General features: G+C 62.9%; 4 protein-coding genes across 7 annotated transcripts; 2 read left to right on the top strand and 2 right to left on the bottom strand.

The window, feature by feature from the left end:
• Positions 1-548: 548 nt before the first annotated feature.
• Positions 549-2,100, top strand: PPDPF (pancreatic progenitor cell differentiation and proliferation factor). Its single transcript, XM_019753490.2, has 5 exons — positions 549-682; positions 1,187-1,267; positions 1,397-1,474; positions 1,551-1,647; positions 1,731-2,100. Exons 2-5 carry the CDS (start codon positions 1,213-1,215, stop codon positions 1,843-1,845), a joined length of 345 nt encoding a protein of 114 aa, XP_019609049.1. The 5' UTR covers positions 549-682; positions 1,187-1,212; the 3' UTR covers positions 1,846-2,100.
• PTK6 (protein tyrosine kinase 6) lies at positions 1,987-9,286 on the bottom strand. Of its 2 annotated transcripts, none has more exons than XM_019753487.2 (8): positions 9,007-9,286; positions 8,119-8,240; positions 7,601-7,761; positions 6,816-6,969; positions 6,122-6,283; positions 4,889-5,070; positions 4,057-4,210; positions 1,987-3,895 (listed from the first exon to the last, which is right to left on the bottom strand). In XM_019753487.2, the coding sequence occupies exons 1-8, from the start codon at positions 9,234-9,236 to the stop codon at positions 3,708-3,710; spliced, it is 1,353 nt and encodes a 450-aa protein (XP_019609046.2). In that variant the 5' UTR covers positions 9,237-9,286; the 3' UTR covers positions 1,987-3,707. The 2 variants fall into 2 exon arrangements, with proteins under 2 accessions (XP_019609046.2, XP_074174201.1); XM_074318100.1 differs by lacking the exon at positions 9,007-9,286 and adding an exon at positions 8,306-8,575 and having other exon boundaries at positions 8,119-8,191.
• On the top strand, positions 8,598-26,009 carry FNDC11 (fibronectin type III domain containing 11). Of its 3 annotated transcripts, XM_019753489.2 has the most exons (3): positions 8,598-8,725; positions 9,039-9,212; positions 24,979-26,009. In XM_019753489.2, the coding sequence occupies exon 3, from the start codon at positions 24,982-24,984 to the stop codon at positions 25,960-25,962; it is 981 nt and encodes a 326-aa protein (XP_019609048.2). In that variant the 5' UTR covers positions 8,598-8,725; positions 9,039-9,212; positions 24,979-24,981; the 3' UTR covers positions 25,963-26,009. The 3 variants fall into 3 exon arrangements, with proteins under 3 accessions (XP_019609048.2, XP_074174204.1, XP_074174203.1); XM_074318103.1 differs by lacking the exons at positions 8,598-8,725; positions 9,039-9,212 and adding an exon at positions 23,379-23,462; XM_074318102.1 differs by lacking the exons at positions 8,598-8,725; positions 9,039-9,212 and adding an exon at positions 23,379-23,467.
• Positions 11,445-19,022, bottom strand: SRMS (src-related kinase lacking C-terminal regulatory tyrosine and N-terminal myristylation sites). The gene is made up of 8 exons (XM_019753361.2): positions 18,658-19,022; positions 15,118-15,239; positions 14,341-14,507; positions 13,582-13,723; positions 13,339-13,497; positions 12,720-12,901; positions 12,463-12,619; positions 11,445-12,219 (listed from the first exon to the last, which is right to left on the bottom strand). Exons 1-8 carry the CDS (start codon positions 19,020-19,022, stop codon positions 12,026-12,028), a joined length of 1,488 nt encoding a protein of 495 aa, XP_019608920.2. The 3' UTR covers positions 11,445-12,025.
• Positions 26,010-26,810: the final 801 nt, after the last annotated feature.

Below are 26,810 nucleotides of genomic sequence, written 5' to 3'. Positions count from 1 at the left end.
AGCACATAGCATCTTCTGGATACCACCCAGCGCCCACAGCTGGGGGGAGGGGATGCCGCCGGGGGCCCACCTCTGGCTAAAGGGCTGGGCGCCAATGAGCAGATGCCCCCATCTGCCCTGGGTGATCGTGAGTACAGAGTGGAGGCCAGAGAGGGCAGTGCGGAGGATGGGCCTGCAGGGCTCAGCCGAGGGCTTGCACAACAGAAACCAACCGAAAGTGCAGGGCTACTGTCCAGTGCCCCTGCCGCTTCCACTTCACAGGGTTGGACAGGTCAAGAAAGGCTGGGGCTTGTGTCCGAGAAAATGGCCAGGGCCCAGGAAGACGGGACAGGCCCTCCTCTAGGACGGGGGCAGGTGGTCAATTAACCACTTCATTCTCAGGATGCCCTTCTCCGACAGACGCTGCGGGCCTGCCTGGCCTTCAGCGACCGCTTGCCAGACCAGCCAGGCCGGTGGGGCGTGGCCTCGCAGGGCCTGGTGGGAGGGGCCGGCGCGCCCCGCTCCCCGTGACGCGAGAGCGGAGCCGGGATATAAGCCGGCAAGTCCGCGCGTGCGCGTCCCGCGCCTCTTGGTCGTGGAGCGGTGTCACGCGGTCTCTTCTGCAAATGGGCTCCGTGGCCTAGCGCCCCCGTCCCCGCCACCCGTGATCTTGCGCCGAGGCCCGCGAGGGGTCCCTGCCGAGGTGAGGGCCCCGGCGGCACGGGGGTGTGGTCGAGCGGCCCACTAGGTGGGCGGCGGGGGCGGCCCCGCGCGCGACCGCTGGTGGGACGGACCGATCGGCGGACAGAGAACGCAAGGACGGGCGGGCACGGGCCGAGCGGTGCGGGGTGCATGGGGCTGAGGGAAGGGGGTGGAGTGTGCGACCGAGAACTGCGTTGGGCAGAAGGAACGGGCACCGGGGGGACGGGCTCGGGGCCTCAGGCTCGCTGGCCGCAGGCCCGGGCGGGCGCCTGGCCCGTTCCTGGAGCCCCAGGTGGCGGCCCCGCGCACAAAGCGCCTTTGTTCCGCCTGCGCGGCCGGTTCGGGCTGGTTGGAGCCGCCCGCTCCCGGAGAGCCGGAGGCGGTCTGTGAGTTCCGGAGCCGCGCTGGGATCGGTAAATAAACCCAGCCTCGCCGGTCCTCCCGGGAGCGCCCTTCCCGAAGGGCGGCCGGTTACCAAAGGGGCTCCCGACCCCCGTGTGCGCAGGTTTCCACCAGCCCACAGGCAAGAGCATGGCAGCCATCCCCTCCAGCGGCTCGCTCGTGGCCACCCACGACTATTACCGGCGTAAGTAAGCCCCTTGCCCACCCCGACAGTGCTGACCAGGACCCCCCACCCAGCTTGTGCAGGCTCCGGCCCCTTGAGCACCCCTGTCTGGGTGGGGACTGGACTGAGCACGAGCTGTCTCCTTTCCAGGCCGCCTGGGTTCCACTTCCAGTAACAGCTCCTGTGGAAGTGCTGAGTGTCCTGGGGAAGCCATCCCCCACCCCCCAGGTGAGCTCAGGGAACATCTGGAGGGGTCACCCCAGGAATGGGCAGCAGCACCATGACCCCATTTCGCTTCTCTCAGGTCTCCCCAAGGCTGACCCGGGTCACTGGTGGGCGAGCTTCTTTTTCGGGAAGTCCACTGTCCCATTCATGGCCACAGTGCTGGAGTCCCCAGAGCAGTGAGTCCTCCTTCCTAGGGGCCAGTGTGGGCGGAGGGAGCGCTTGGGAGCAGCCTTTGACCACACCTTCCCCCCATTCCTAGCTCACCATCTCTCCAGGGCTCCAGCAGCATGATCGCCTGTGACCTGGCTCGGGAAGCCACAAGGAAGCAGCCTGGTGGCCAGCCTAGCAAAGCCAACGCTGGGCCCCCATCCTGAGTGGCCACCACCAGCCACCAGACTTCCAGAGGCGCTAGGCTCTTTTGAGCCCCCCACCCCCCAACCCCCAAAGGCTAGGCAGGCCACAGCAAGCAGAAGCAGTTGGGTTCTTTTCTATCAAAACAGCAAAACACCAAAAAGGAACTTGAGAGCCTTGCTCTTTACTCCGAGCCACACGTGAGCCTGCTGCCATCCCGTAACCGTGTGCCTTGCACCAAGTGGCAAATAAACAAGCAGCCAGGTGGTGCATGTGAACCTTGTGTCCTGAGGGAGGCCAGTGGGACCAGTGCACACTGCTCTCAGTCTCCTCATTTCCTGGTGGGGTGAGGGCCTGGAACTGCCCCTGGGCCTGCTTGAGTCTCCTTGTTGGGGGGCTACCTCTGGGCCTGGCTCAGAGCCCCCCAGCGAGCTCCTCTGATGAGTAGGGTGGGCACCTGGGAGAGCTGGCAGCCCAGGACTTGGACAGGCCACTAAGGTCAGAGTTCTCTAGGACACTGGGAGGCTGGGCTCCTGGCTGTGGGTTTGGGAGCCGTCAGCTGGGGGACCCAGGACCCCTTGAAGGACCTTGATGACGACCCCTTGGCACTGGGGAGGGAAGTGGGGCAGGACTGAGGCTGTGCTTCCGACTAGTGCAGGGCGAGCACTGGCCGTGCCGTCTCCCAGGGGCATCCATCCCATAAGGGTGCCACCTCCTCTAGTACCTTGTAGGGTACACTCTGGACTGGGCACCCTAACCCTGGGGGATCAGGTCCGTGGCCCCAGGCACCCAGAACCAAGGTTGAGGGGTAGGGAGTGCGGGGGGTGTTCCAGAGGGGCCTTCCCACCATGGGCAGCCAGCTTTGGGCACAGTCCACCTCCCGGAGCTGGGAAGGGTGGTTGTGTCTCCTGCCTGCCATCTCATGTCCACACACCTGCAGTGATCCCGCAGAGACACTGACCCAGGTCTGTCGGCCAGCTTAGGGCTCCAAGAGAGGGCAGCTTAGTGTGTGTGTGTGTGTGGGGGGGGGTTCTGAGGGGAGTGGCTTTCACTGGCTACTGGGTGGGGCTCCGTGGGCCGGAGGGACCGCCCTCTCCTTCCCCCAACCCCTCTGCTGTAGAAAGCTACATGAATCCATTCCAAGGCAAGTGTAGGCTTGTGGCCTCCCCCAAGAGTGACAGTCTCTGTCCTTACCCTCGGTGTGTCCAGGCAGGACGGGGGCAGCCTCACCCGGGTCCCCTGCAGTCCCAAAGCTGGTGGTCAGTGCTGAGTCTGGATGGTGGTGGGTCCTTGATCCCACTGCGAATGGTTGGTGAGCAGGTTGCCCCTAAGGGATAGCCTGAGCCCTGTCCAGTCTTTGGCCACAGTGTCCAGACAAGGCCCCCAGAGCCACAGATGGCAGCGACTGATTGCTGAGGCAGGAAGAGGGACAGGTGTCCTGGCCCCAAGGTAGCAAACAGCAGTGCCCCACCACCAATCTGCACCTGTCTGCAGCATCCTGGGCATTCCATGCCCAGCCCCAAGTCCAGAGGGCAGGAAGGGGCCAGATGGCACGGAGAGGGCAGCCAAAGACCTGTCCCCGCTATGCACCGCCCAGGAGGCCCAGCCTGGGTCCTGGCCGAGCTGGTGGGAGTTAGTGCCAGAGTCCAGTCCACTCCTTTTGGAAAGGGGCAGCCTTGTTCCTGGAAGTTTCCAGAGTTGAAGTCAGCTGGGAAGACTCGCACTTTCCAGGAGCTGGTATCTTGGAAGGGCAGCCTCAGGCTCGAGGCTGCAGAGGGCTTCGTCCCCTGCCCCAGGGCAGCAGCCTTGGGTGGAGGAGCTCGTGTCCCACCTGAGCTGCCACACGTTTTTGCCAGCTCCAGGGCAGCAGCAGGGAGGGCCGGGCTCAGAGTGGGTTCTCGTACCTGGTGAAGGTGGAGAGCTTCTCCCGCAGAGCCTTGAAGCCGGGCCTCTGCTCAGGCTGCCTGTGCCAGCACGTCAGCATGAGCTTGTATGCAGTGGGCGGGCACTCCGGAGGGCAGGGCATGCGGTAGCCTGAGTCCACCCTCAGGAAGGCCTCGTGGTTGGACATGCCTGCCGAGGGCAGGACAAGGGTGTGGGGGCTGGGAGGTCACTGCCCACCTGCCTGCCCCCCCCCCAGGAAGTCACCTCCCATTGCCTGCTGCCTCTCAGGAAGCTTTGGGCCGGGCCCTCCCCATCTGCATCCCACACACACTCAGAATGGGGTCCAGTACCTGCATAGGGCGTCTGACCCCTGCTGAAAATCTCGTGGAGGAGAACCCCAAAGGACCAGACATCGGATTTGATAGAATAGTGCCCTCGGGACAGTGCCTCTGGAGCCGTCCACTTGTAAGGGATGTTGCGGTTGTGGGAAAGGTAGACGTCCTCCTGCAATCAGATACGGGGGGGTGATGGGGACTGGAGGGGGTCTGCCAGCTACCCCGCAGCGTGGGCAGGCAGCGGGAGCCAGTAGGCACTGCCAAGTACAGGCCCCCATAAGGGAGATGCCGTCCACCTTGCAGATGCTCAGGCCCTGGGCTGTGGGTGCAAAGGAGGATGGGAAGAACTGGGGAGTTAGGGTCATGGCAGGCCCAGAGGTGGGTCAGGGTGAGCCCGAGCAGGACACTGACACCATGGTGGAGCCCACGGAGGTGTTCAGATCCGTGAGTTTGCCCTGAGCTTACACGCTCCTGGCCCCGCCCCCTGGCTGAACCACAAGGTGCCAGGGCAGTGACACTGAATACGCAAATGAAGGGTGGGTCCCTGCCCCTCTATGGCCAGCCAGGAACCCTGGGCACTGGGCCCACCCACTCAGCAGAGACTGGCTCCTCCACAGCCCTGGACATCTGTGTGGCTTCCCTCTCCTCCTGTGGTGCCTGATACCTGCTCCTCCAGCTCTGATAGGCCTGCCAGCAGCCTCCAGACCCCCACTCCCCCCAAGGGCAAGGCTCTGGCTCCACGCCCAATATCCCACCTATCAGAGCCTCAGCCCTCAGCTTCCTGTCCCTGCTGAGGGGGGCAGGGAACCCCATGGGAAGCCCCGTCCCTGCCCTCGGAGGGCCCTACCTTGATGAGCCTAGCTAGCCCAAAGTCCCCCACTTTGCAGATGTTGTTCTCCCCTACAAGGATGTTTCTGGCGGCCAGGTCCCGGTGAATGTAATTCTGTGACTCCAGGTAACACATGCCCTCGGCCACCTGCGACGCGATGTCCACCAGCTCTGAGACAGGCAGGGCTTCCTCGTCAGAGTCTGCACAGGCAGGAAGGGGAGGCCAGGGTCAGCAGGTCCACATCCTCTGTGCCACACGCTCTACTGGCTCCTGGGCTCCGGAGGGCTGGGGCAAAGGGCAGGTGGCCTGATGTGAAATTTGGACAGTGGACCCGCCGCTGCCCTCCTGGAAGGCAGCTCTGTGCCAGCCCAAAGGCGGTTCACACGCACGCTGTGCATTTCCCTCGGAACCTACACTGATGCGATGGGGACTCAAAGGTGTAAGGACTCAAAAAGCTTCCACAGGCCACTGGCCAGATGGATGCAGCACAGCTACGTGGGCGTGTGCTGGCAGCGGCCACGCTTCTGCGTACAGTTTTACATTTAGAGCTCTTCAAATGTTGGTGTAAAGACATCCCCAAGTACACACATCACACACTGGATGTCACTTCTCCGAAGCACATCTTTTCCCGTTTTAATGTCTCTGCAGCCGGGCTGCCTCTGCACCCTCACCTTATCAGCAGCGACTGTCTGGTTTGGGTGATAGGAAATCGTGGGGGCTTCTTGCAAATGGTACCTCCAAGTCCGTGAGACATGTCGTGTGTGGGAGTGTGTGTGCACACACATTTGTGACTGCACAGGTGTAGTGTGCATGGGTGGGCAAGTGTGTGTTTTGAGTTCAAGTACCAGAAGGAGGGATGGCCCTTTTAGGAAGAGAAAAGCAGAGAAAGCCAGGCCCATGGTTGTGAAGCTGGCAGGTGGGTGGGCCCGCCGGGTGCGGTAATAAAACAGCCTCAGTTAACCGTGGGTGGAGGAGTCAGGAATGGCTTTCCTTGTCTGATGTGTATTTATCTGTATTTTCTTGGATTCCCACAATGAACAGATGGTACATTTATCACAAGGTATTTTAAACGTTCCTTAAACAGGAAATGCCTGACAGAGGCACCAAGAAGTTCCTGGCCGTCCTGTGCGTGGTACGGCGTGATTGGGGCTTTCTTTTTCTTTCTTTGTGTGTCTCTCCCCTCCCCTCCAGGGAGCATGAGCCACCCTTGTGCCCTGAAAGGAGCCCGCGTGCCCCCCCCCCCCCGCTCACCACGCAGCAGCTCCAGTAGACTCCCCTTGGCCATGAACTCCGTGATGATGTACACGGGGTCCCCCACGGACGCCACGGCATACAGCGCCAGGATGTGCTTATGCCGGAGCTTTTTCATGGCCTGCACCTCCGCCTGGAACGTGTGCTGGTGCAGAAGGTCGTCTGCGGGTGGACGGCCACGGTGGGTGAGGCCCCAGGGAGACAGAAAAGGAAGAACGGCTCCTATTGCCGCTCCCAAGCCCGGGTGCAGGGACAGACGCAGCCCGGTCTACAGCCCAGCACCCTCCCCGGTGTCTCCATGAGGGGTCCACGTGCCCACCCTCTGCTCTCCCCAGACACTGGGCCCCTGATTCCTGAAGTGTGGGGTCCCAACCCCTTGGTGCTTCCCAAGGAGATTGATGATACAGGAACCTTGTCAGATCTAGTGGTTTTAGTGGCTTTCCCATCACATTAGATGTAACATCCCCTTTCACAATAAATACATTTAGGTGAAAACATTTACAATTGAAGGAAAATGGCACCTCCATACGCTTGTGCCACATGTGGCATAAGTTGGGGCAACGTGTAGCAGAAGGCCCATTAGGGCCCCAGGTTGGCTTGGCCCCCACCCCTAGTGAGTGAGGCCAGAAGTCCCTGTTGGTGGGGCTCCAGGGGCAGGGTGGTCAGGCTGAGCCCCTGGCCAGGGGCCGCTCACCTCGGGCAAGCACCTTAATGGCCACTCGGACCCGGTCTCTCCAGAGCCCCTCGAAGACCTCCCCGAAGTAGCCGGACCCCAGCTTCCTGCACAGCGTGAACTCCTCCTGGGGCCTTTCCCAGTCGGTGCAGTGGGGCAGGGGCTCTGGCTGGTGCTGGCGGAACACAGGCCAGGGGGTGTGTGTCATCTCCCAGCCCATCCATCCTCAGGAATTCCCTCTGACCCCAGCAGGGGGAGCCCCTTGTCAGTCCTCAATTGTAGGGGTCCGGTCGGCTTGTAGGGACCCCACAGGAGGGTCCCCAGTGTCTGGCATGTGGCCGGGCTCTCCCAGGGGATGCCCCTTGCGGTGTCCTGCAAACACTCTCCACCCTCACCACATGCTCTGGGCCAGTGACAGTGGCCCTGGTGCCATTCAGACAAAATTGTCCAGCTGCTGGCTGGGGCACATGGATGGCTCTTGTCCCCTGGCTTCCAGGGTCCCAGAGAGACTCAGAACATGGCAGGAGCACCTCTGACCTCTGCTAGCCCAGGGTTGAGAGTGACCCAGCAAAGGAGGGCCCGTCCCCTGCCCCACCCTCCTGATCCCATGCCCAGCTCTGTACGACCCCAGCTTCCAGGCAGCCAGAGGCTCCGAGTCCCCTCCAGCTGGTCAGTGCATCAGGACCCACACCCACCCTGTATGGCCCTGACGGGCCGTGTCATTGAAAAGAGAGGGCTGTGGGTGGGCAGGGATGAGGCAAGGTCTGGCCAGGTGGGCTCAGGCAGGCGTGGTGGGGCAGCCCTACCTTCCTGCAGGGCGAGGTCAGCCGCAGGCCATGGGAGAGGCTCTGGGTCCTGTGGTGGTCCACGAGCTCGGGCAGACTGGAGAAGGACACGGCCTCATGCAGGTGCAGCCGGCCGGCCCTCTGCCAGATCTTGTAATGCCGTACGGCCTGCCTGTCCCGCACTGGGGTGGGGGTGGGGGGTAGGGCACACGTGAACAGGCATGTGTACCCTGGGCCCCCCACCTCCCAGAGAGGAACTCACAGGCCAGGGGTGTGAGTGGGCACATGCCTGGGATCCTGCCCTGTGGCTCTCCCAACATTGAAAGGAGTAAACGCAGGCCCACAACCTCAGGGACAAGCCACCCAGGTGGGCCAAGCCTCAGAGTTCCCTGGGGTGGGGCCGTGATGTCCTGGACGTGGCAGCCCGATGGAGGGGACAAGCCAGAGGGACCCAGCTCTCCACATGCAGGATGGAAGGGTTTAGGGGCCGGGAGACCCAAAGCCACGCAGGGCAAGCCCACAGACCCTGGAGACTATACCAGAGAGCACGTAGTCCACACCCTGCTTCTCGCTGACCCTCACCAGGAAGGCCCCCTGCTCGTTGCCGTCGGCCTGCAGTCGGTACAAGGCTTCTGAGCGGGAAATGCATCCGAAGAACCACCTGGAGGGGTGTCCAGAGCCCACGCTGACCCCACTCTGACCCCACCCTGAATCCCAGCCACTCACCTGACCCTTCATCTCATGGCCTCCACGCTGCCCAGAGCCACCCTGATACTGTTGCCGACCCCAGAACCCCTCCTTTGCCCATAGTGCGCCCACAGCAGGCTGCCCTTGTGCTTTGAGCATTCTGGGCAGTCCCTCGGGGCGGCCACTGCCTCCTGCAGCCACCTTGCTAGTCACAGGGCAGCCGCGAGGGTGCAGGGAGCAGACACCACAGCCACACCCCAGACGACATGTTGCAATGACCTTCCTCCCTCCTCTAACTAGGTCACACATCTGGTTTCGGTTGTCCGGAAGGCGAGTGCAGCTCGGCTCCCACAGGCCCAATTCCACCTCGAACGCCTATGAGGGCCCTGTCACTGTTGACCAGCTGCCCAGAAGCCCACTGCGGCCCCTTCTGCACCCTCTGGGTCCTGGCACCACGAGGTGACTGTGGGGGAGGGGCCGCACACCTCCACAGCCCACCATCCCCAGGTGTCACCCAGTAAAAGCCCAGTCAGCACTCCCGGGATCAGGACGGTCCCTGACTGGGGACCAGCCCTGACTGGGGCCACAGGTAGATGGAGCCATGAGCCCCCACCAGCCTTGACCAGTGCTGCACCCCTGCCCCTCCCCAAAGCCCAGCGGGTGGTGCAGCAGTCCTGCCCTGAGCATTTGAGGGGCTGCAGGGAGTGGGGGCACCTTGGAGGGGGCGCAGAGACACTCACGGCTCAGACTGCACCGTCTCCTTCTCCGCCAGGTAGTTGTGGGGCACATAACCCTGGCCCAGGGCCCTGCCCGCTGCATCCAGCCGCGTGGCCCACCACCACTCCTCCTCCTTCCGGGCCACGTGGAAGAGGTCCCCTGCCTGGAAGCTAAGCTCCTCGTCTGTCCGGGCCGCAAAGTCCCAGAGGCCCACGTATGTGGGGCCCAGGTAAGCCTGGCCCTGGGACACCATGGCAGCTGCAGTGGCAGGACCAGGCCACCTGGCCTCCCTGCCTATCACTGGGCTGGCTGTGAGCAGGGGCAGGTGGGGCCAGCCCTGACAGGCCACACCTGCCCAGCCGGGGAGCCGGCCCACTTCCCTGTGATGAGGCGGCCTCCCCTGGCACCCTGGGCACCACCCTGAGAGCCTGGCAGCTCCCACCTGTCCTCCTACCCACCAGGGCCGGGTCAGTCTGGGCACTGCTCTTGCCCACCTGCCAAGTGACCACGTGGCTGGACCTGAGCCCCAGGGGAGAGAGGGCACAAGGACCAGTCACACAGGGCCCTCCTGGGGTCCGCCTTAGGTGGGCTAGAGGGCAATGGAAGGGAGCGAGGCCCATGGACATCACCCCCTTCCCAGACCTCTAGGGCCTGAGCCAGGACCGATGGGCAGCAGGTTGCCAGCAGAGTCACTGCTGGAAGCCCAGGTGGGCACTTCCTCTCTTCCTTCCCCACTCTCTGCACGTCCTTCTCCCCACGGAGCCCACCTCACACACCGCTGACCACGACGGGGAGCTGCAATGGCCGTGGAGGCCTGACCACTGGTCTATCAAGAGACAGGAAGGGCCTGGGGTGACGACCATGGACCGGGGGCAGCCTGCCAGCCCGGGGCCTGAGAGAGGTGCCAGGGCCTCTGTGCCCTGATGCAGGACTGTGAGCACCATGGCTGCTGAACCCTACTTGTCGGAGCTCCCCCTTCACTGAGAGGAGGAGCAGGGGCCTGTGCTACAACCAGGCGACAGACATGCTGTGCTGACGGGGGAAAGAACAGCAGATGGGGGCAGGGGGTAACGGCTTGCGCTGAGCCCATGGCCAGGGGACCTCACTGGGCACAGAGGCGCCCGGGGTGCCGCCTGCGTCACACCAGGAAGCAAGAGAGTTTCGAGACTGAGCATCTTGGCCCCTCCCAGAGCCTCTGTGCACAAACCTGCCCAGCGTGTGGCTGGGGAGACACCCAGGATGACCCCCACGCACACCTGCCTTCTGGCCGGTCCCCACGCCCAGCACATTCCTTCCCTCTGAGTCTGGCTGCCTGCCCAGCCCTCCCCACAGTAATCACAGCTCCAAGCAAACAGGGTGAGCCCTTAGGAGTGGCCAGAGCCCCTCGGTCCGGAGAACAGAAGGAGCTCATCTTGAGCCCTAACCCTCTGGGGCCCACACGTTCAAGCTGGTCCCTGGGCTCTCCCGGGACAGGATGGAGTGGGTCAGGGGCTATTTATTCCCTGGGGTCCCAAAAAGCTCACACCAAACCCTCCCACCCCCACCAGCCTGGCGTCCAAGGGTCTGAGGAGCTCCCACCTTCTCCACACTTGGCCTGACCCACAGCCAGACGGATCTGGGCCCTGAAGTAGCCGGTTCCTACCTCCTCCCTCTGTGTTGCTCCCACGGGCAATGACCCCCATCGGGAAGCCTGTCCACCCCGCTGCTCCAGCCCCGCACAGCCTCTGTTCTCTGATTGGCCCTGCACTCAAGGGTCCCAGCTCCTCGCTCCACAGGCAGGGCCTGTGGTCAGTGATGAAAGCTAGCCGTGAACTGTGCATGTTCCCTCCATGGTGACTGAGCTGAGGGTGGCCACGCATGCCTCCAGCTTTTTTGTCCCCACAAGCCTTCTGGGGCGCAGCTGCCAGCATGGGGCTCCCAGGAGGGTGAGGGTCGAGCACCCCGAAGGCAGACCCCACCTGCACAGTCCCCTGCCCCTCCATTTGTTCACCCAGGGTGACCTGGTGACGGCAGCCGGGCAAGTGAACAACTAACGGTGCACAGCCCGCCCAGCTTCTCATCCAGTGACGTCAGCTGTGACTTGAAACCAGCCTGGGTGGGAGTAGGCACACTCTGAACAGGCTGCTTCCTTTCCCCAGGGAGCTGTTTGTCTCCCAGTTGCCCACGCCCCATGGCATCCACCCTCCACCCCTGCTTGATAGCACCCAGACCTGCACCACGGAGGCAGAGACGCTGCTGCTTCTCTGACCTTTGCCCCATCCCCGGAAAACCAACCATGAGGGTCACCCACCCCCAAAAGCAGCCCCCTAGATACCGTCCTTACCTTGCGTGGTCTGCCCCATCCCGGCTCTGCCACGATGAACCAAATGGTGGCCCACCATCAGCGGCAGCCCCTGCTCTGATTTGGGTTGGGGATGGGGGCTGAGGCCCGTGTGTGACACACCCCTGTGCACATGCCTGAGTCTGTCCATCATATTTATTGACTGCTGCCTCCCTGCATGCACAGGGCTGCACATAGGAAGTGGTGTGCCCCTGGGAGGCTGTGGCTGCCCTCAGCATGTGCCGCGTGGGGCCAGGGCCTGGCAGCCCCAGCACCAACATGGCCCCGGTGGGACTTTGGAGAAAATTGGGAAGGCACGCCTCTCACTCTTGACCTTGGAAGGGAGTTGAGGGGGTCCAGGGCAGCCGGCAGTCCCAGGAAGGAGGGAACTTGGCCCAGGCCCAGGGCTTCTCTGTCCAGTCTTTCTGAGGCCGGAGCAAACACAGGCCCCACCCAGCCTTCTCTGCTGACCCCCACCCACCAGGGACACTGCCATTCCAGGCAAAAGACATCAGCCCCTCTGTCTCCACGTGGGTGTCTGCATGTTTCTGCCTCGAGCGCACACACATGCATGTCAGCATGTAAGACCCGTGGTCAGGAGCTCTGCAGGCTGATGGCTGTTCTGGACAGTCCCGCACCCTTGCACGTGTTGACGGCAAACATTATCTGGGGGGAGACCCCACGGGGAGGAGTGGCTTAGCCCTGGCATCCAGTGCCCCAGGTCATGTGAGGGTGGCATGGAGACACCTGTGGATGGTGCCCAGCTTCTCCTGAAGCATGGTGAAGGCCGGCCGCTCCTCGGGGCTGCCCTTCCAGCACGCCAACATGAGCACATAGACCTCGGCTGGGCAGGCGGCCGGGCGTGGCAGCCGGTATCCCTTCGCAATCTGCTGCAGCGTCTCATGGTTGCTCATTCCTGGGGAGGGCGCTGATGAGAGCGGCTGGCGGGGGCTGCCTCGCTTCTGCCTAGGGGTCACCGTGGAGACCCCCTCACCCCCAGCCAGACCCTGCCAAGCAGCAACTTTGTGGCCTGGTGCTCCTTGCAGGGTGAGCAACCCCCAGGGCAGAGTGTGCCTCCTCCCTGGGGCTGGCTCGCAGCTTCCTCCCTCAGACGCCACCGTCCCTGTGGAGGCCTTGCCTCCTCCCTCGGGCTGCCCACCTTCATAGGGACACTGGCCGTAGGTGAACACTTCGTACAGCAGCACGCCGAAGGACCAGACATCCGACTTCTGGGAGTAGATGCGGTAGTTGGCTGCCTCGGGTGCCGTCCACTTGACGGGGATCTTGGAGCCACTGCTCGGGGAGTAGACGTTGTCCTGGTGAGAGGACACGGGTGGTGGGCAGGCGGAATGGTGCCCTCCCCTCCCAGCTGCTCCCTCTCCCTGTGCAGGGTCAGCGGCCCAAGCCCACACTGACCTTGAGCAGCCGGGCCAGGCCAAAGTCGGCCACCTTGCAGGCCAGGTCGTCACCCACGAGCACGTTCCTGGCGGCCAGGTCCCGGTGCACGATGTGCCTCTCCTCCAGGTAGCTCATGCCCTCAGCCACCTGGCAGGCGAAGTCCAGCAGGGCAGGTGGGCTCAGGGCCCTGCCCTCGGGGCCTGGGGGGCAGGCCGACAGTCAGGGACCAGCGTCATCCCTGTCACTTCCCTCTGTGCCTGTTTCCTCATCTCTGACCGGGTGAGAACAGCACTGCCCACCAAGGTCGCGGTGAGCACTGCACACCCCCAGAGAAGGCTTGGGGCAAGCTGCTCCTGGGCCACTGGCCTGGGCCCCCAACAGAGGCCAAGGACAGAGGAGGACAAGCGGGGCAGGGTCTCCCGGGTTGGGCTGGGCCCACACTGAGCACAAGCACACACAGAGGCTGGGCCCCTACTTGCACCCCCCCCCCCCGCCTGGTACCGCATGCTTTGAGTATCCCTCCACAAAGCCCAAGCCTGGCCCAGACCAGAGGTCCAAATCCGCTGTTGGCCAGAGCCCACTACCACCCTCTGGGCCATGCCAAGAAGGGGGCAGGTGGCCGCAGGGCAGCACTCACTGCCCAGGAAGGCTTGCAGGCTGCCTTTGCACATGAGCTCCGTGACAATGTACACCGGCTCCCCGGCGGAGCACACAGCATGCAGCCGGATGAGGCGCTCGTGCCGTAGGCTCTTGAGTGTCTGGATCTCCTTGGCCAGGTCCGTGAGCTTCATGTCGGCTGCGGGAGAGGATTCTGCTCAGGATTCGTCCACACACACCCCCACACCCCACCCAGGGTCCGGGAGAGCAGGGCCTCACACACCTGATTTGATGACCTTGACGGCCACGGGCACAGAGCCGAGCCAGAGGCCTTCCCACACCTCCCCGAAGTAGCCTTCGCCCAGCTTCCTCCGCAGGGTGAACTCGGAGCGTGGCCGCTCCCACTTGTCCCACTCGGGGGGCTGCTGTGGGGGTGGGGGGCGCTCAGTGCCTCTGCCCGTGTTCCCGGGCAGAGTGGGCAGTTTCTCGGGGGACCAGGCCTCTGCGCCTCCATCCCAGCACATGTTCAACACTGGTCCTGGCTGGAGCGAGGGGAGTCAGGTGCTGACCACCTCCCCGGGCCTGGCCCCAATTGCTTCTAGACCTAAGTGGGCTTTGCTAGTGGTGGACACCAGCCCACAAATACTCATTACTGGCCCCCGTGGGCTGTCATTATGAGACCGGAGGAACTGGGTCGCTGCCCGGCCCCTGCCCTTGTCCCTCTGCAGGACCGCTGGTCTGGGACGGTGGCGGAGAGCTAGGTGGGGCTCCAGTGCATGTGTGGACCGTCTCCCCCAGCTTCCACCCTGGGCCTTCCCCATATGCCTGCCCTGGAGAGCTGGGCAGCACCCCCACCCAGGACTCCCCAGAAGCAGAGACATGACACGTGTGAAAGCAGACCCGACCTGGGGCGGGGCCCCAAGCAGAGCATGGAGGATGCGGCAGGGGTGGGCCCCCAGGCCTTTCAGGTCCCTGCAACCCCTAGGTGGGCCCGGCCCAGCAATGGGCAGCCAGGCAGGCAGTGTGGGGGGGGGCGGCCCACCTGGTGCACACAGGGCTGCAGCAGTGGGTTTCGGATCAGCTTCCAGTTGGCCTTGTAGTAGGTGAGCAGCTCCCCCAGGTTGGGAAAGAGACGGCCCTTCTGCAAGTAGAAGCCGCCGTCGGCTGCCATGGAGATGCGGTAGTGGCGGACTTTGGCCTGGGCCCGGACTGGGAGGGGCAGAGAGGGAGGCTGTGACCAGACCCTCCACCACCCAACCCGGGAACCGGGCACCGGGAACCGCCACGACCCTCCTCGGACCGGCAGGCCCTGACACGGCTGGAGCAGCGCATTGCAGGAGGGAGTGTGGGCAGCTGCAGGCCAGAGTGGGCACACAGTGGGTACTCGGTGAATGACTGAGTCTGTGAGCAATGAAGGCAGGAGGATCGCGAATGAGGGAATGAATAGTGCTGACGTGATGAATATGCAAGTGAGTGAATGGATGGACGAGTGTGTGAGCACATGAATGCATGAGTGCATGAGTGAATGGGTAACTGAGTGGGCGAATGGGGGGATGGATGGATGGGTGGATGGGTGAGTGAGTGAATATGTAAGTGAATGAATGAATGAATGAATGAATGAATGAGTGAATGAAGCAGTGAGCAAACCCAAGAGGTGAGCAAACACCAATGGGAGTGGTTAGGCCCGAGGTGGGGCTGGGCATGGGTAAGGGACCGGCAGTGTCCAGGGAGCAACCCCCCCAAGGTCAAGAGTGTTCTAGCCTGACGGGGCTGGCCAGCATGCCTCAGGGGGACAGGGGCGGAGGGGCCGCCCGAGTACCTGAGAGCGAGTAGTCCCCCAGGCTGCTCTCACTGGGCCGCACGAGGAAGGCCCCTGGGGCGTTGGCCGGGGACAGGAGAAGCTGCTGGGCCTGGGCTCGGCTAATGCCACCGAAGTACCAGCTGCAAAGGGCGGGCATGGTGGTCACCAGGCAGGTCCAGCCCGAGTGACCCCTGTGCCCACACCCCACTCTGTGCAGGCTGAGTGTACCCCCATCTCTCAGGGAGGAGTGCCCGTGGTGCCCAATATGAGGTCCCAACCTGGGCTCTATACCGGCCCTGACCCCAGTGCTCAGCCTCCGGAGTCGTTGGGCACTGGACAGGGGGACTGCTTGGGCCGCCATGGAGCTGACACACCAGCAGCAGCAACCTGTGTCGGCTAAGACTGTCCACTCACCTCAGCTACCGGCTCTCCGTTAGTTCTGCTCATAAAGTGATGGCCAGCCCTGGCCACAGGCTGAACCTGTCAAACTCCAGACTGCGAGTCCCTATAAGGGGTGGGGGTCCACTGGGAACGAGGGGGTCCTGATGATGCTCAGATGTGCGGGTTCGACTGTAGGAGTGGCCTGGAGGACCATGGGTGCCACCTGGCTGGGCATGGCCCACATGCCTTGAGAGGTGGACAAGTGGGGATGGGAGAAGCAGGCCTGAATTCTGGAGCAGCCGGGAAGGGCCTGGAGGAGGTGCTGAGCCAGGCTGGGCAGGCGATCAGGAGAAGCTGGGAGAGAGCTGCAGAGGCTCGAAGCATCGCATGTCCACCTCTGAGGGGCTTGCACAGCACAGACTACCTGGCTCTCTGCACGTGCCAAGCACACTGAGGCCACTTCGAGCGCCAGGTTGGCAGGGGCTCCGTGGCACCCACTCCTCGGTCTGCATAAGATTCCAAGAGGCCAGGAACCCTCACACCTGAGCATGGGGTGGGGTGGGGCCTGCTTGGGGCTCCCCCATCTGATACCCCATCTGGGCCAGCAGTCCGCCTGAGTCAGGCCACCTGTGGCTCCTGGCCCTACCCCATGACCTGTGTCTGTTCCCCAAGGTCCAGATGGGAGAACCTCACACCTAAGTCAGCTTCCCACCCTGGAGCCTCCTGCTGCGTGGGGTTCTGGGGACCCAGTGACAGGAGGCCTGCCTTTAAGGGGGAACCACAGATGTGAACACATCCCTCATTCACCCTGAGGGGAGAGCACGGGTTCTCAGAGCAGCTGGGGGACCCAAAGCATGACTCTGAGTGAGTCAACACAAGATGGGGTGCCCCAAAAGAGGGGACCAGTTGGGCAAAGCTGTGCTGTGGCAGGCAGGCGGGTGCTGCTGGAGCCTGGGGCGAGGGCAGGGCCTGGCAGGAAGGGGGCGGAGCGAGACCTGTCCTCGGAAAAGGAGACTGCCCACCCTGTGAAGCTGTGGGGAGGGGCTAAGAACCAACACGGCCAGAGCCCCTGGGCTGGGCTGGGGCTACAGGGAGAGAGAAGCCCGAGACAGGATGTGGTGGGGACAGGATGTGGTGGGGTGCTGGAGGTGGTGGTGGAGAGGCACAGGTCTGAGAAACATCGGGAAGTAAAATCAGCAGCCGGAGCCGGCAGACAAGGCTCAAGAACATCTGGGCCTTAACATGGGTCCCTGCAGGCTCAGGGACACGTTGGCTGGGGAGCAGGGCCTCTTGCAGCCAGGCCCCGTTTTCCGGGCCGCACCTCTCTGGCCAGCGGGCCAGGAGAGCCTCTCAGGTGTGGTGGGGCTGCAATAGACCCTTGCCGGACAGCAGGGCTGCGGGGGAATGAGGAGAAGCAGAAGCTTCCCCACCCCCCAGCCCACCCCTGGAGCCCCAGGGCCTGGGGTGCAGCTGAGGCCCTGTGCATGCCCTGGGCTGCAGGGATGTTCTTGGGGTCCCTCCCTGGGGCGTGGGTCAGTGGGTGAGAGAAGATTGTAGGACCCTCAGCAGCTTGTTAGCAATGAGGCCTCACTGTGGGGGTTGAGGAGCCTCAGCCACCCATCCGGTCTGGCCTAGGACAGACAGCCAGGTGTCTGGGGCTAATGACCCTGTGACAGGCGAACCCTTTCATCTGCAGCCCAGGCAAACAGTCATTAGCTCTTCCTCCTAGCAGCTCCTCCCACCCCCCCAGCCCTGCCAGCCTCCCCGAAGATGCTTCTGGTCCCTCTACACCTGGAGTGACTGTGGGCCCCTTCCCCCTCGGTATGGCCTCCTGGTCCCAGGCACAGGGTGGGGGCCTGGAGTGTCCTCAGAAGACACCTTCTTGTGACTCAGTCTTCTGCACATCCCCCAGGAGACTGGGAGCCCCAAGCAGTCCCCAGGAGGCCCATGTTGCTGAGTGAAGCTGAGACTCAGTGCTGGTCTGCAGAGGACACGTCCAGAGCTCAGGCCTGGTCCAGCTGGGTGCAGGACCAGGGCCTGGCAGCAGGGCAGGGCGGCTGGGCAGCCGGAGGAGCCTGCCTTTGCTGGCCGTTCACCAAGCAGCTTCTGGCCTGTCCTCACCCAGCACTCCACCTCCATGCATGTGGGGCTGGGAGAAGGCGTCTGCCCCCAGTGGTCCCCTCGCCAATGCCCCATGTGGGGTTGCAATGGCCACCACAGCCAGGCTGACCCACTGCATTCAGGGGAGACAGGCAGAGGTCACAACCAGGATTTGGTTGAGCTTGAGGACCATGGACCGTGTCCGCGGCCATATGCAGAGCCGTGCTCAGAGCCAATACACAGCTGTGCAAGGGGTCTACCCTGTCTTATGGACTTGGAGCTTGAGCCGAGAGGTCACCTCCTTTGAGGAGCCCTCCTGGAGTAGCACCGGCTGGCTACTCCCTGTGATCACCGACTGGCGTGCAAACAGCCAGGTGTGTGTACTAGCCACTTCCAGCCTGTGGACTGCCCAAGCCCTAGGGGACTCAGGCACTCCAGGGGGAACGGGTTAGGGTTCTTCCCCCACCTGTGTCCACTCTCCAATCAAGCCTCTTTGGGAGCAATCCCAAAGGCCAGGGTCATGTCTGTGCCATACCTGGTCCAGTGCAGGGGAGGGGGCCTGGGTGAATGTGGATGGGTGAGAGAGGCAGGTAAACATACCTCTCTGACCCAGTTTATCACCCTCTCACCCCCTCACAGCACAAGGGGACATGTGGCGGCCTCTCTGAGCATTTGTGCACTCACGGGGAGCTCCAGGAGGACAGGCACCATATCCATCTCTCGGAACTGTACACCAGGCCCTAGCCCCCTGCCCTCCAAGCAGTGACCGCTCAGCCATCATTGTGGACTCAGAGCCCCCAGGAGTGCTCAATGCCAGGGCTGAGTCCCTGTGTGAGAGCAGGAGGGCCTGGCCAGAGCCCCAGCATGGCTGCCATGTTGGCTGCCTGCCTGCCTGACAGGGCATGTACACACGCCATCCAGCTGACCTGCCGCTGGAGCTGACCAGGGCACACAGTCAGTATGATACGTGCAGCCCACTGTGTGCTCATGCTGCACGTGCGTGAGCCGATGGCTGAGCGGCGGTGCCCAGGCTGAATCCTGTGCTGCTTCCTGACTCCCAGAGCAGGTGGTACTCACGGTTGGTCTGAGAGCGTGTCAGAGGTGGCCCTGGCCACGTACGCGATGGGCACGAGCCCCATGCTGGGCTGGCCGGAAAGTCTGCGGGCAAAGATGTAGTCGCCCTCCTCCTTGAGGGCATAGAGCCTGTCCCCGCGGCTGACGCTCAGCTCATCCGTGCACCGTGCAGTGAAGTCGTAGAGCGCCCTGAAGAGCTGCCCAGGCACCGCCGGGGGGGTGCAGGGCTCGGCAGCAGGGGGCTCCAGTTCAGTGTTGGTGTCAGAGTCTGGGAAGCCAGAGATGCTGTCATCCGGCGTGCCTGCGGGCCAGATCTTGTCCCAGAAAAAGGACAAGAAGGCCAGCCGCTTCCTGAGGAAGGGCTCCATGCTCCCGGGGCGTCCGGAGCCCGGTCACCACACTGCGCCCTGGGCCCTGCAGGGGAGGGGACTTCTGACGAGGGAGAAACTGGAAGGGCCGGTGGGACGGCAAGTGTCAGAGCTTCCCTGAGTCCATCACTGTTGGCAAGGGGTGTGGGTGACAGGTCACTCCAGAGGGCCACCTGCCCCCTTCCGGGCTGTTCAGACCGGGTTGGGACGCAGGGTGGCCCTCCAGCCCCCGGCCACACGTCAGCCGCTGCTTTCCTTGACCTCTAGGGTGTCTTGTGGGCAGGACTTGTGCTGGGCTGCTCAGAGCCACTTGGGGCTGGGGCAGGAGTGGCCCTGGGGCAGCCTGGGGGCGGGGTCTTGGGCGGCTGGGAACGTGGGACAGCCCCCTCCCTCCCCCACGTGCACCCCTTCCTCAGGCCCAGGAAGTAGGGGGTGGCTGCCCTGCCAGGCGGCCAGTGTGACAAGGGGAGAAGGGTCATGCACAAGTGCACCCCATGCCAGCCCGTGACCTGAGTCCTGCCCTCAGAGAAGGGGGCTCCATGAAGGGGCAGCCCCTGCGCAGCACCAGCTGTTAGCTGCCTAGCCGTGCACTGGACTTGTGTGGGCAATTACTTGGTTCTTTCAACATGGGCCAGATCTTGAACATCATAAAAACCCCCATGCAGGGCAGCTGGAGTTTCTTATGGGGTGGGGCTCAGTAAGCACAGAGCGGTGAGTGAAGAGGGGTGTAAGTTCAGGGTCACCCTGGGGAGGAGGCTCTGACCTCTGACCGCCCTCAGAGATGTGAACTGGGTGATGGAGGGGTGGCGGGTGAGTCCACAGAGGGCCTGTACCCACCGTTTGCTCCTCTCCCCAGACAGCACCAGGCCCCCTGCACAGTGAAGCAAGCTGCCCACTGCCCAGGTCGGCCTGTGCCGCTGGGCAGGGTGGGAGAGCAAACCCAGGCAGCCTGGTTCTGGTTCCGGTTCCAGGAGGGGTTCCAGGGCGGGTGTCTGGGTCTGTGGGTGGTTCCCAGCCCCAGGTAGCTTGCTCCTTCTCCCCCTAGACCAGCCCCTTCAGCTCCCGGCATCATTATTGAGCCCATGTCCCTCTTCTGACGGTTGCAGACCCTCCTTCCACACCCCACACTCAATCAACGCCCAAACGTTGTCACGTTCTGTGAACGGGCCCAACAAAAGTGAGACAAGTGTCTATCCACCTGCCCCCGAGAAGCAGCAGACCCTGGTGTCTGGAATGCACCCTGGGGGCTCCCTGCCACCATTGGGGGAGCAGCTTGTACAATTTGCAGACTGTGATGTGGCAGTGACACCCACCCACCATGGGCTGAAGGGGACAGGGAGACCGAGGGGACCGAGTCTCCATGCAACTGAGACTCATCCTGTTGCAGAGGATGGGGGTGGGGGGTCAAGAACAAATATTTACAAACACAGAATTAGGGGAGACCTGGCAGGGCCTGCAGTGCCCGCCCATCACCTGCCTCCACCCACCCACCCCCACCTCCCCGTATGAGCAATTTGAGTTTTTACAGATGGGTTTTCCTTAAATCCCAGAGGTACCCGACTTCTCCTCCTAGGCAGCCTCTGACCCACCAGCCAAAGGGAGGGCCCCACTTATGCTGGCGACACTCGAGGTCAGCATTCAGAGCACTGGACGCTTTCCTCCTGGAGATACCCTGTCCCTCAGAGCCAAGGGGTCCGGCCTCTGGGACTGAGGACATTGCTCTGATGGTCAGAACAGGCAGGGAGGGTCCTCCTCGGTCTTCTGGTGGGGCCCCCTTACCCTCACCTCCTCCATGGGCCCTAACCAAACCCAGAGCTGGGAGCTAGCTATGTGAGGGGCGGGCCCCCGGACAACTCTGGATGTGGTCAGATGACCAGGTTCGAATCCTGCTGTCAGACTCACTAGCTGCATGCCAAGGTGCTGAGCTCTCTGTGCCTCGATTTCCCCATCTGTGAGAGCACTGAGCTCATAGCGGTGCCATAGTGAGGACTCAGACCAGGTCTGCAGGGTGAGGAGCGGCCATCCCAGGCATTCAGGCTGCAGTTGGCAGTGTCACCACACCATGGCTTCATGTGTGTTCTGTGGAGGGCACACGATCGGGTCTCTGGGGTCCAGGTGCAACCCCTGCCCCCAGGGCTATGACCTCACGACCACCAGGCTCACCACCCCCAGGGTGCCGGGTCTGCCAAGGGCAGCAGAGCCCAGTGGCTGCAGACAATGGGTGAGACAAAATCAGCTGGCCCATGCCTGGGAGGAAGGCCCACTAAGAATGCACATGGCCGGCCCTCGGGAACTATGCTGAGCAGAGAGGCTGGTCCCGGGGGCTCCACGCTGCACGATGCCACTGACGCTCTCCCAAGGACACAATTACAGAGATGGACCAGACTAGCGATGGCCAGGGGCAGAGGAGCCACGGGGTTGGTGAGAAAGTAGGCGCGGCTATAAAAGGCCAAGTGGGGGCCCTGTGGGGACAGGGCTGTCCTGCCTGTGGACTGTCAGTGTCACTACCCTGGTGGGATCCTGCTTGGCAGTTCTGAAGAAATGGGCAATGGGTTCATGGGGTCCCTATGTGATGTCTCACAACTGCGTGCCATCTACGATTACCTCAAAATTCAAACTTTAATTTCAAAAAATTAGCGGATGAACAAGAGAGAAAAAGGGCGTGGGGCCAAAGAGATGGCAGAGGTTAGGGACATGCCTGGTGCAGAGAGGAAGTGAGAGTTGCTGTGGGTGGTGGGGCTGGAGTCATCTTCCTCCCTCTGCTTTGCATTTTTTCCCCCTTTCCAAGTGCCAGACTCCCCCACTCAACCTTCAGACAGCGCCCCCCTTCCAAACAAACCAGCCCTGCCCCTCAGAGCCCTAACAGCAGCAGCGGCTCTGTTTGCTAAGTTAGGGCCCAGGGCGGGGTGAGGACGGCAGACACAACACCACTGGCTCCCTCCCTAGGTCCGACCTGATGGGTGCCTGGCCAGGGGAAGCTTCCTCCCAGGAAGGGGTCCCCTGGTGGGTGGGGGTGCACTGGGGGCAGCTCTGGCCACAGAAGTCTGTGAGAACTCAGGGACAGACGCCCATCCTGGCGAGGCCACCACTGACCTCTGAGGGGGAGGAGATGGGATGACCAGGGTCAGCCCTGCCACCTCAGTCCTCCGCAGGTGGGCCAGGAGTGCCTGGGGTGTCAGGCTGACCACAGCCGGTGGCAGACTGTCGTGCGGGGCGGCCTGCGGGATCTCTGCTCCTGCTCCCCACATAAGAACCCAGGATGTGGTGAGGCCAAAAAGGAACACCCACGGAGCCATAGGTAGGGGAGTCATACCACTATATTCTCGCTGGTGGCACTACAGTCTCACTGGAGGCTGGATCCACTCTGTCCACAGCCCACCATCCTAACTGCAATCCGCGCTTGCCAGCCCAGCCACCATCTTCTTGCTAGCCCCCATTTTTTTGCTAGAGTAGCCACAGCAGTTATATTAGTGGCCAATGGCTCACTGGTTACAGCTGACGGCCAACTAGCCACAGCTGATGGCCATCCAATCACAGTTGATGGCCGTTTACTACCTGAGCCAGCAACTTTCTATGTGAGGCCGAGAGCCTGGAAACTGCTTTCTGGGGCTCTGTCCCCACACAGACCCTGGCTGGCCGCAAGGTCCCAGAGGTCCAGAGCCCAGCTGGAGGTGACAAGTGGGGCTCCAGAGGCTGAGAACACCTCTAAGGGGTTCCCCGGAGCTGTGGATACCCCATTTGTCCAGAGCCGGGTCAGGGGCAGTGGCTTGGGCAGGCCGAGGGAGAGGAAGCCTGCTCTGGCAGAGGCAGGGCTCCTGACCCTGCTGTCAGTTCACATGGTCACAGTCTCTGGCAGCTCCACCCAGGGGTTCTGGGCATCGGCCCCCACCTGAAAGCCTGGCACAAGGGCTCCGGGCTGGGTCCCCAGCACAGAGGGGTGGCCGGCCTCAGTTTGCTCCTGTCGGTGGAACCCTACTGTGAACCTGGCTTTCAGACCACCACGGTGGCTCCCAGGTCGGGCCTCTGGTCGCGATGTCCCGAGTCCCCAGAAAAGAGAGCAGAGTCTATGGACAGACAGTGCCTTCCAAGCTGAGACTCGGTTGAGACCGGCGGTTCCTTCCGTGGAGGTTCCTGGACCAGAAAGACCGACCCGGGGCCGTCTTCTCGCAGCCCCTCAAGTCTTGGGACCCGACGGGGCGGGTCTCCCCCGAACCCCACACCCGACGCCCTGGGCTTCCTCCCACCTCCTATCGCCCCAATCCCCCACCCCCACCCTCCACCCCACCCCCTTTCCCGACCCAGTGCGGCGTCACAAAGGCCCACGGTCCCTATGGCAACCCGCTGGATAGCGCAGTGCGCAGCTGGGCTCCCCAGCTCTGCTCACAGTCAAGCCGCAGGCTCTGCCCGCTCAGGAGACAGGGCAAGTGGGTGCGCTGCAAGGTGGGGTACGAGCCTGGGGAGGCTGAGGGAGGTGGGGAGGCGGACTGGTGGGAGTCGGTCTTGGGGAGGTGGGCGCGGCAGGTGGGGGGGGCGAGGGGTGTGTAGGGGCGTCAGGAAGGCGGGGCCTCTGGGGGGGCGGGCCAGGGCGCAGGGCGGTGTCTTCCCGTTTTCCACCTGGGAGACTTGTTAACGACTGGAAACATTCTGACCGTAGCCAGATCCAGGAGCGAGAGTTCATTCCAGAGGCCAGAGCTGGACTTAGCCCGCGAGTCCTGGGGTCCTGGTCTCGCCTGACTCCCCACCCCAGATACCCTTCTGCTGTGCCCAGGGCCTGGTCTGGCTACCCTTCCCCAGGAAGGTCAAAGGCTGGTCTTTAGGGAGGGAGGCAGACGCCTGGACCTTACTCTGCCACTTGGTGGTGCCTTCTTGGGCACGTCACCCGACCTACAGGCTGTGTCTGTAATTCATCCAAGCCTTGGCTTGCTGGGACAACCTGAGCTCTCCCAAGTGAAGCCGCTGGTCCCTGGGGATGACGAAGACTTGGGAGGGAAGCCAGGGATGCTGGCTTCTTGTTCAAGGAGCCCAGCTTGCAGGGCCAGTACTTGTGGACTGGCAGCTTGCCCCAGCTGCGCCTGGGACCACAGCTGCATCCAGCTGTGAGGGGCCCTGAGGTGCACTGGCCCCTCCCACTGACACCCAGAGCTGGGAACCTGGGGGGCAGGGAGGCATGGCCCAGAAGGAGGGTCAGGCTCTGGGGTCAACGGCAGGGCTCAATGCCTGGACTGAGAACAAACTCAAAGCGTTTTAGCCTCGTGCCCCATCTGTGAGATGGAGTGACAGGATCTTACAACCTCATGGCCTTTCCTGTGGAGTCAGTGAGCTCCCGAGGGCACATGAGGCCCCAGGACGTAGCAGGGGCTGGGTAACTAGGAGCTGGCATCGTGAGGATCCTGAGAGCTGAGGCCTGGGGCCAGCCTGCCGCCCATGCCGCTCCTGGTCATCACGGGACTGCCTTTGGGTGAGCCTGGCTCTGCTCTGTACCTGCAGTGAGGCCTGGAGGGTCTGCAGGGCAGTGGTGTCCCCGGGGACGAGGGGGTGTCTGGTGCTGCTCAGACAGATCACACTGCTCTCAGGAGCCTGAGCAGCATCATGACCCCACTTCAGATGAGGCACCGAGGCCTTTGCCAGGCCACACAGCTGCTCGGCAGCTGCCTGTGTGCCCAAGTCACTGTGGCCTCAGGACTCAGGGCCTCAGCCCTGCCCTGTATCCTTACAACAGCCGTCAGTAGTGTTTGCCCCTCCATGCCTACTGTCACCCAGACTCGCAGACCACCCTGTTGGCCCTGCAGGCAGCCTGTTCTGGAAAGAGGTGTCCTTATAAGCTCCTCCCCCCAGAGGGACAGAGGGTCCGGTGTAGGGGGCACACACAGACACTGCCCCGGGGGAGCCGCAAGGGGCAGCAGAGGACAGCCTGCTGGTCCCAGCTGACACTCCACCCTCCACCCCACCCTCCCAGACGATGGATTTCAAGGTGACAGGCCTGGGCCTGGACAAGAGGCGGCCGGACAGTCCCCAGCGCTTCCTGGACCAGGAGGAGGCTGAGGAGGCCGAGGATGGGCAGCTGCTGGAGCCGCAGGCCTGGAGGACCTACATGGAGCGCCGCACGGCGCTGCGGGAGTTCCTGACCTCCGAGCTGAGCCCCCAGCTGCTCAGGCGCCACCACGCCCGAGTGGAGCTGCTCCGAAGGTGCTCCTACCATGTTGAGATCCTGCCGAAGCACCTGGCCCTGGGCGACCAGAACCCACCGCTGCTGCCCCACACCATCTTCCAGCTGGTCGACCCCTGCAAGTTCCAGCGCATGAAGAAAGTGGGCGCCGCTCAGGCCAGGATTCAGCTGCTGCTGCTCGGAGACCTGCTGGAGCAGCTAGACCGCGGCCGTGCCGCGCTGGACGCCCTGCTCGAGTCGCCTGACCCACGGCCCTTCCTGGCGGGTTGGGCGGTCGTGGAGCAGCGGCTGACGGACCTGTCCGCCGTGATGGACAACTTCCTGGCAATGATGGTGCCTGGGCGCCTGCACATCAAACACCGCCTGGTGTCTGACATCGGTGCCACCAAGCTCCCCCACATCCGGCTCCTGCTGAGCACCAAAATGCCCGTCATGTTCGACCGCAAGGAGTCGGTGGCCCACCAAGACTGGGCCACCCTGCGCTGGTTTGTCACCATCCAGCCGGCTGCCCCAGAGCAGTTTGAGCTGCGATTCAAGCTGCTGGACCCACGGACACAGCAGGAGTGCCTGCAGCGTGGCATCGTCCCTGTGGCCACCTGCACCTTCGAGATCCATCACCTGCTGCCCGACCGCGTCTACAAGTTCACGGTCAAGAGAGCCGAGAGCTACACGCTGGTGTATGAGCCCTGGCAGGACAGCCTCACCCTGCACACCAGGCCAGGGACCCCCGAAGGGCCGGCCCCCAGTCTGCTGGGCAAGCCGGGCCACCCCTGACCACAGCTTCCCAGAGATGATTTTCTAATATTTATCCATTAATAAAGAGCAATATAAACACACAATTATAGAAACAAAAGTTCTAAAGGTGGAAGCAGCCACATGACTGCTTTCTGATTTGGTGCAGCCCGCCCACAAGACCCAGGCCCCCGTCAACCCCTAGTCCCTTTTCCAGGGGGGACCCAAGCTGGACCTTCCAGAACAGCTGACCCCTGGAGCAGGCCAGGGGCCAGGGATTGGGGTTTGTGCTGGGTCATACAGGTCCAACCCAGAGGTCAGGCTGGAGTGGGAGTTCGCCAGAGAGGTGCATCCAGGCACACCAGCAGGGGCTTCCTCATCTTGGTGCCTCCGGTCTGCGGCCCAGCTTCACACCCTCACCCAGAATGGCAGCTGACCACAGGCCACCGTGGGGCCACACAGGTCCCCTTCTAGGAGCAGCTTTGAGGCTCGCTTCCTGATTTGGCCTAGGCCGAGCATTGGGCTGTACCCGCCCCACCCCAGCTCACCTGCCTCACTGTCCTGAGACTCACCTGCTTCTCCAGCGGCCACCTGTGCTCAGCTGCCCTCCTTCAGTCCAGCTCTGCTCCCTGCCACCCCATGTGCCTTCCGGGCTTTAACACCCCTTCCTGCAGGAAGCCCTCCCTGACTCCAGGTTGATATGGTACCGACTCTGCCTCAGGCGCCTGCTTCTCCTCTATTCAAGCCTTTTCACGAGATAATGGTCAAGTTTCTGAATGCTTCTGTGGCTGCCCTAGAATACACCTGCTCTTCCAGGTAGGGCCATCCGGCTCACTCCAGACCAATAGTGAACACACAGGACACGTGGCCCTGGGGACCCCTTTTTCCCT

Source organism: Rhinolophus sinicus, linkage group LG13 (assembly GCF_036562045.2).
Source record: "Rhinolophus sinicus isolate RSC01 linkage group LG13, ASM3656204v1, whole genome shotgun sequence".
NCBI lineage: Eukaryota > Metazoa > Chordata > Mammalia > Chiroptera > Rhinolophidae > Rhinolophus > Rhinolophus sinicus.
The sequence above is the reverse complement of the archived record's forward strand: the minus strand, read 5'-3'. Positions and strand labels throughout refer to the sequence as shown.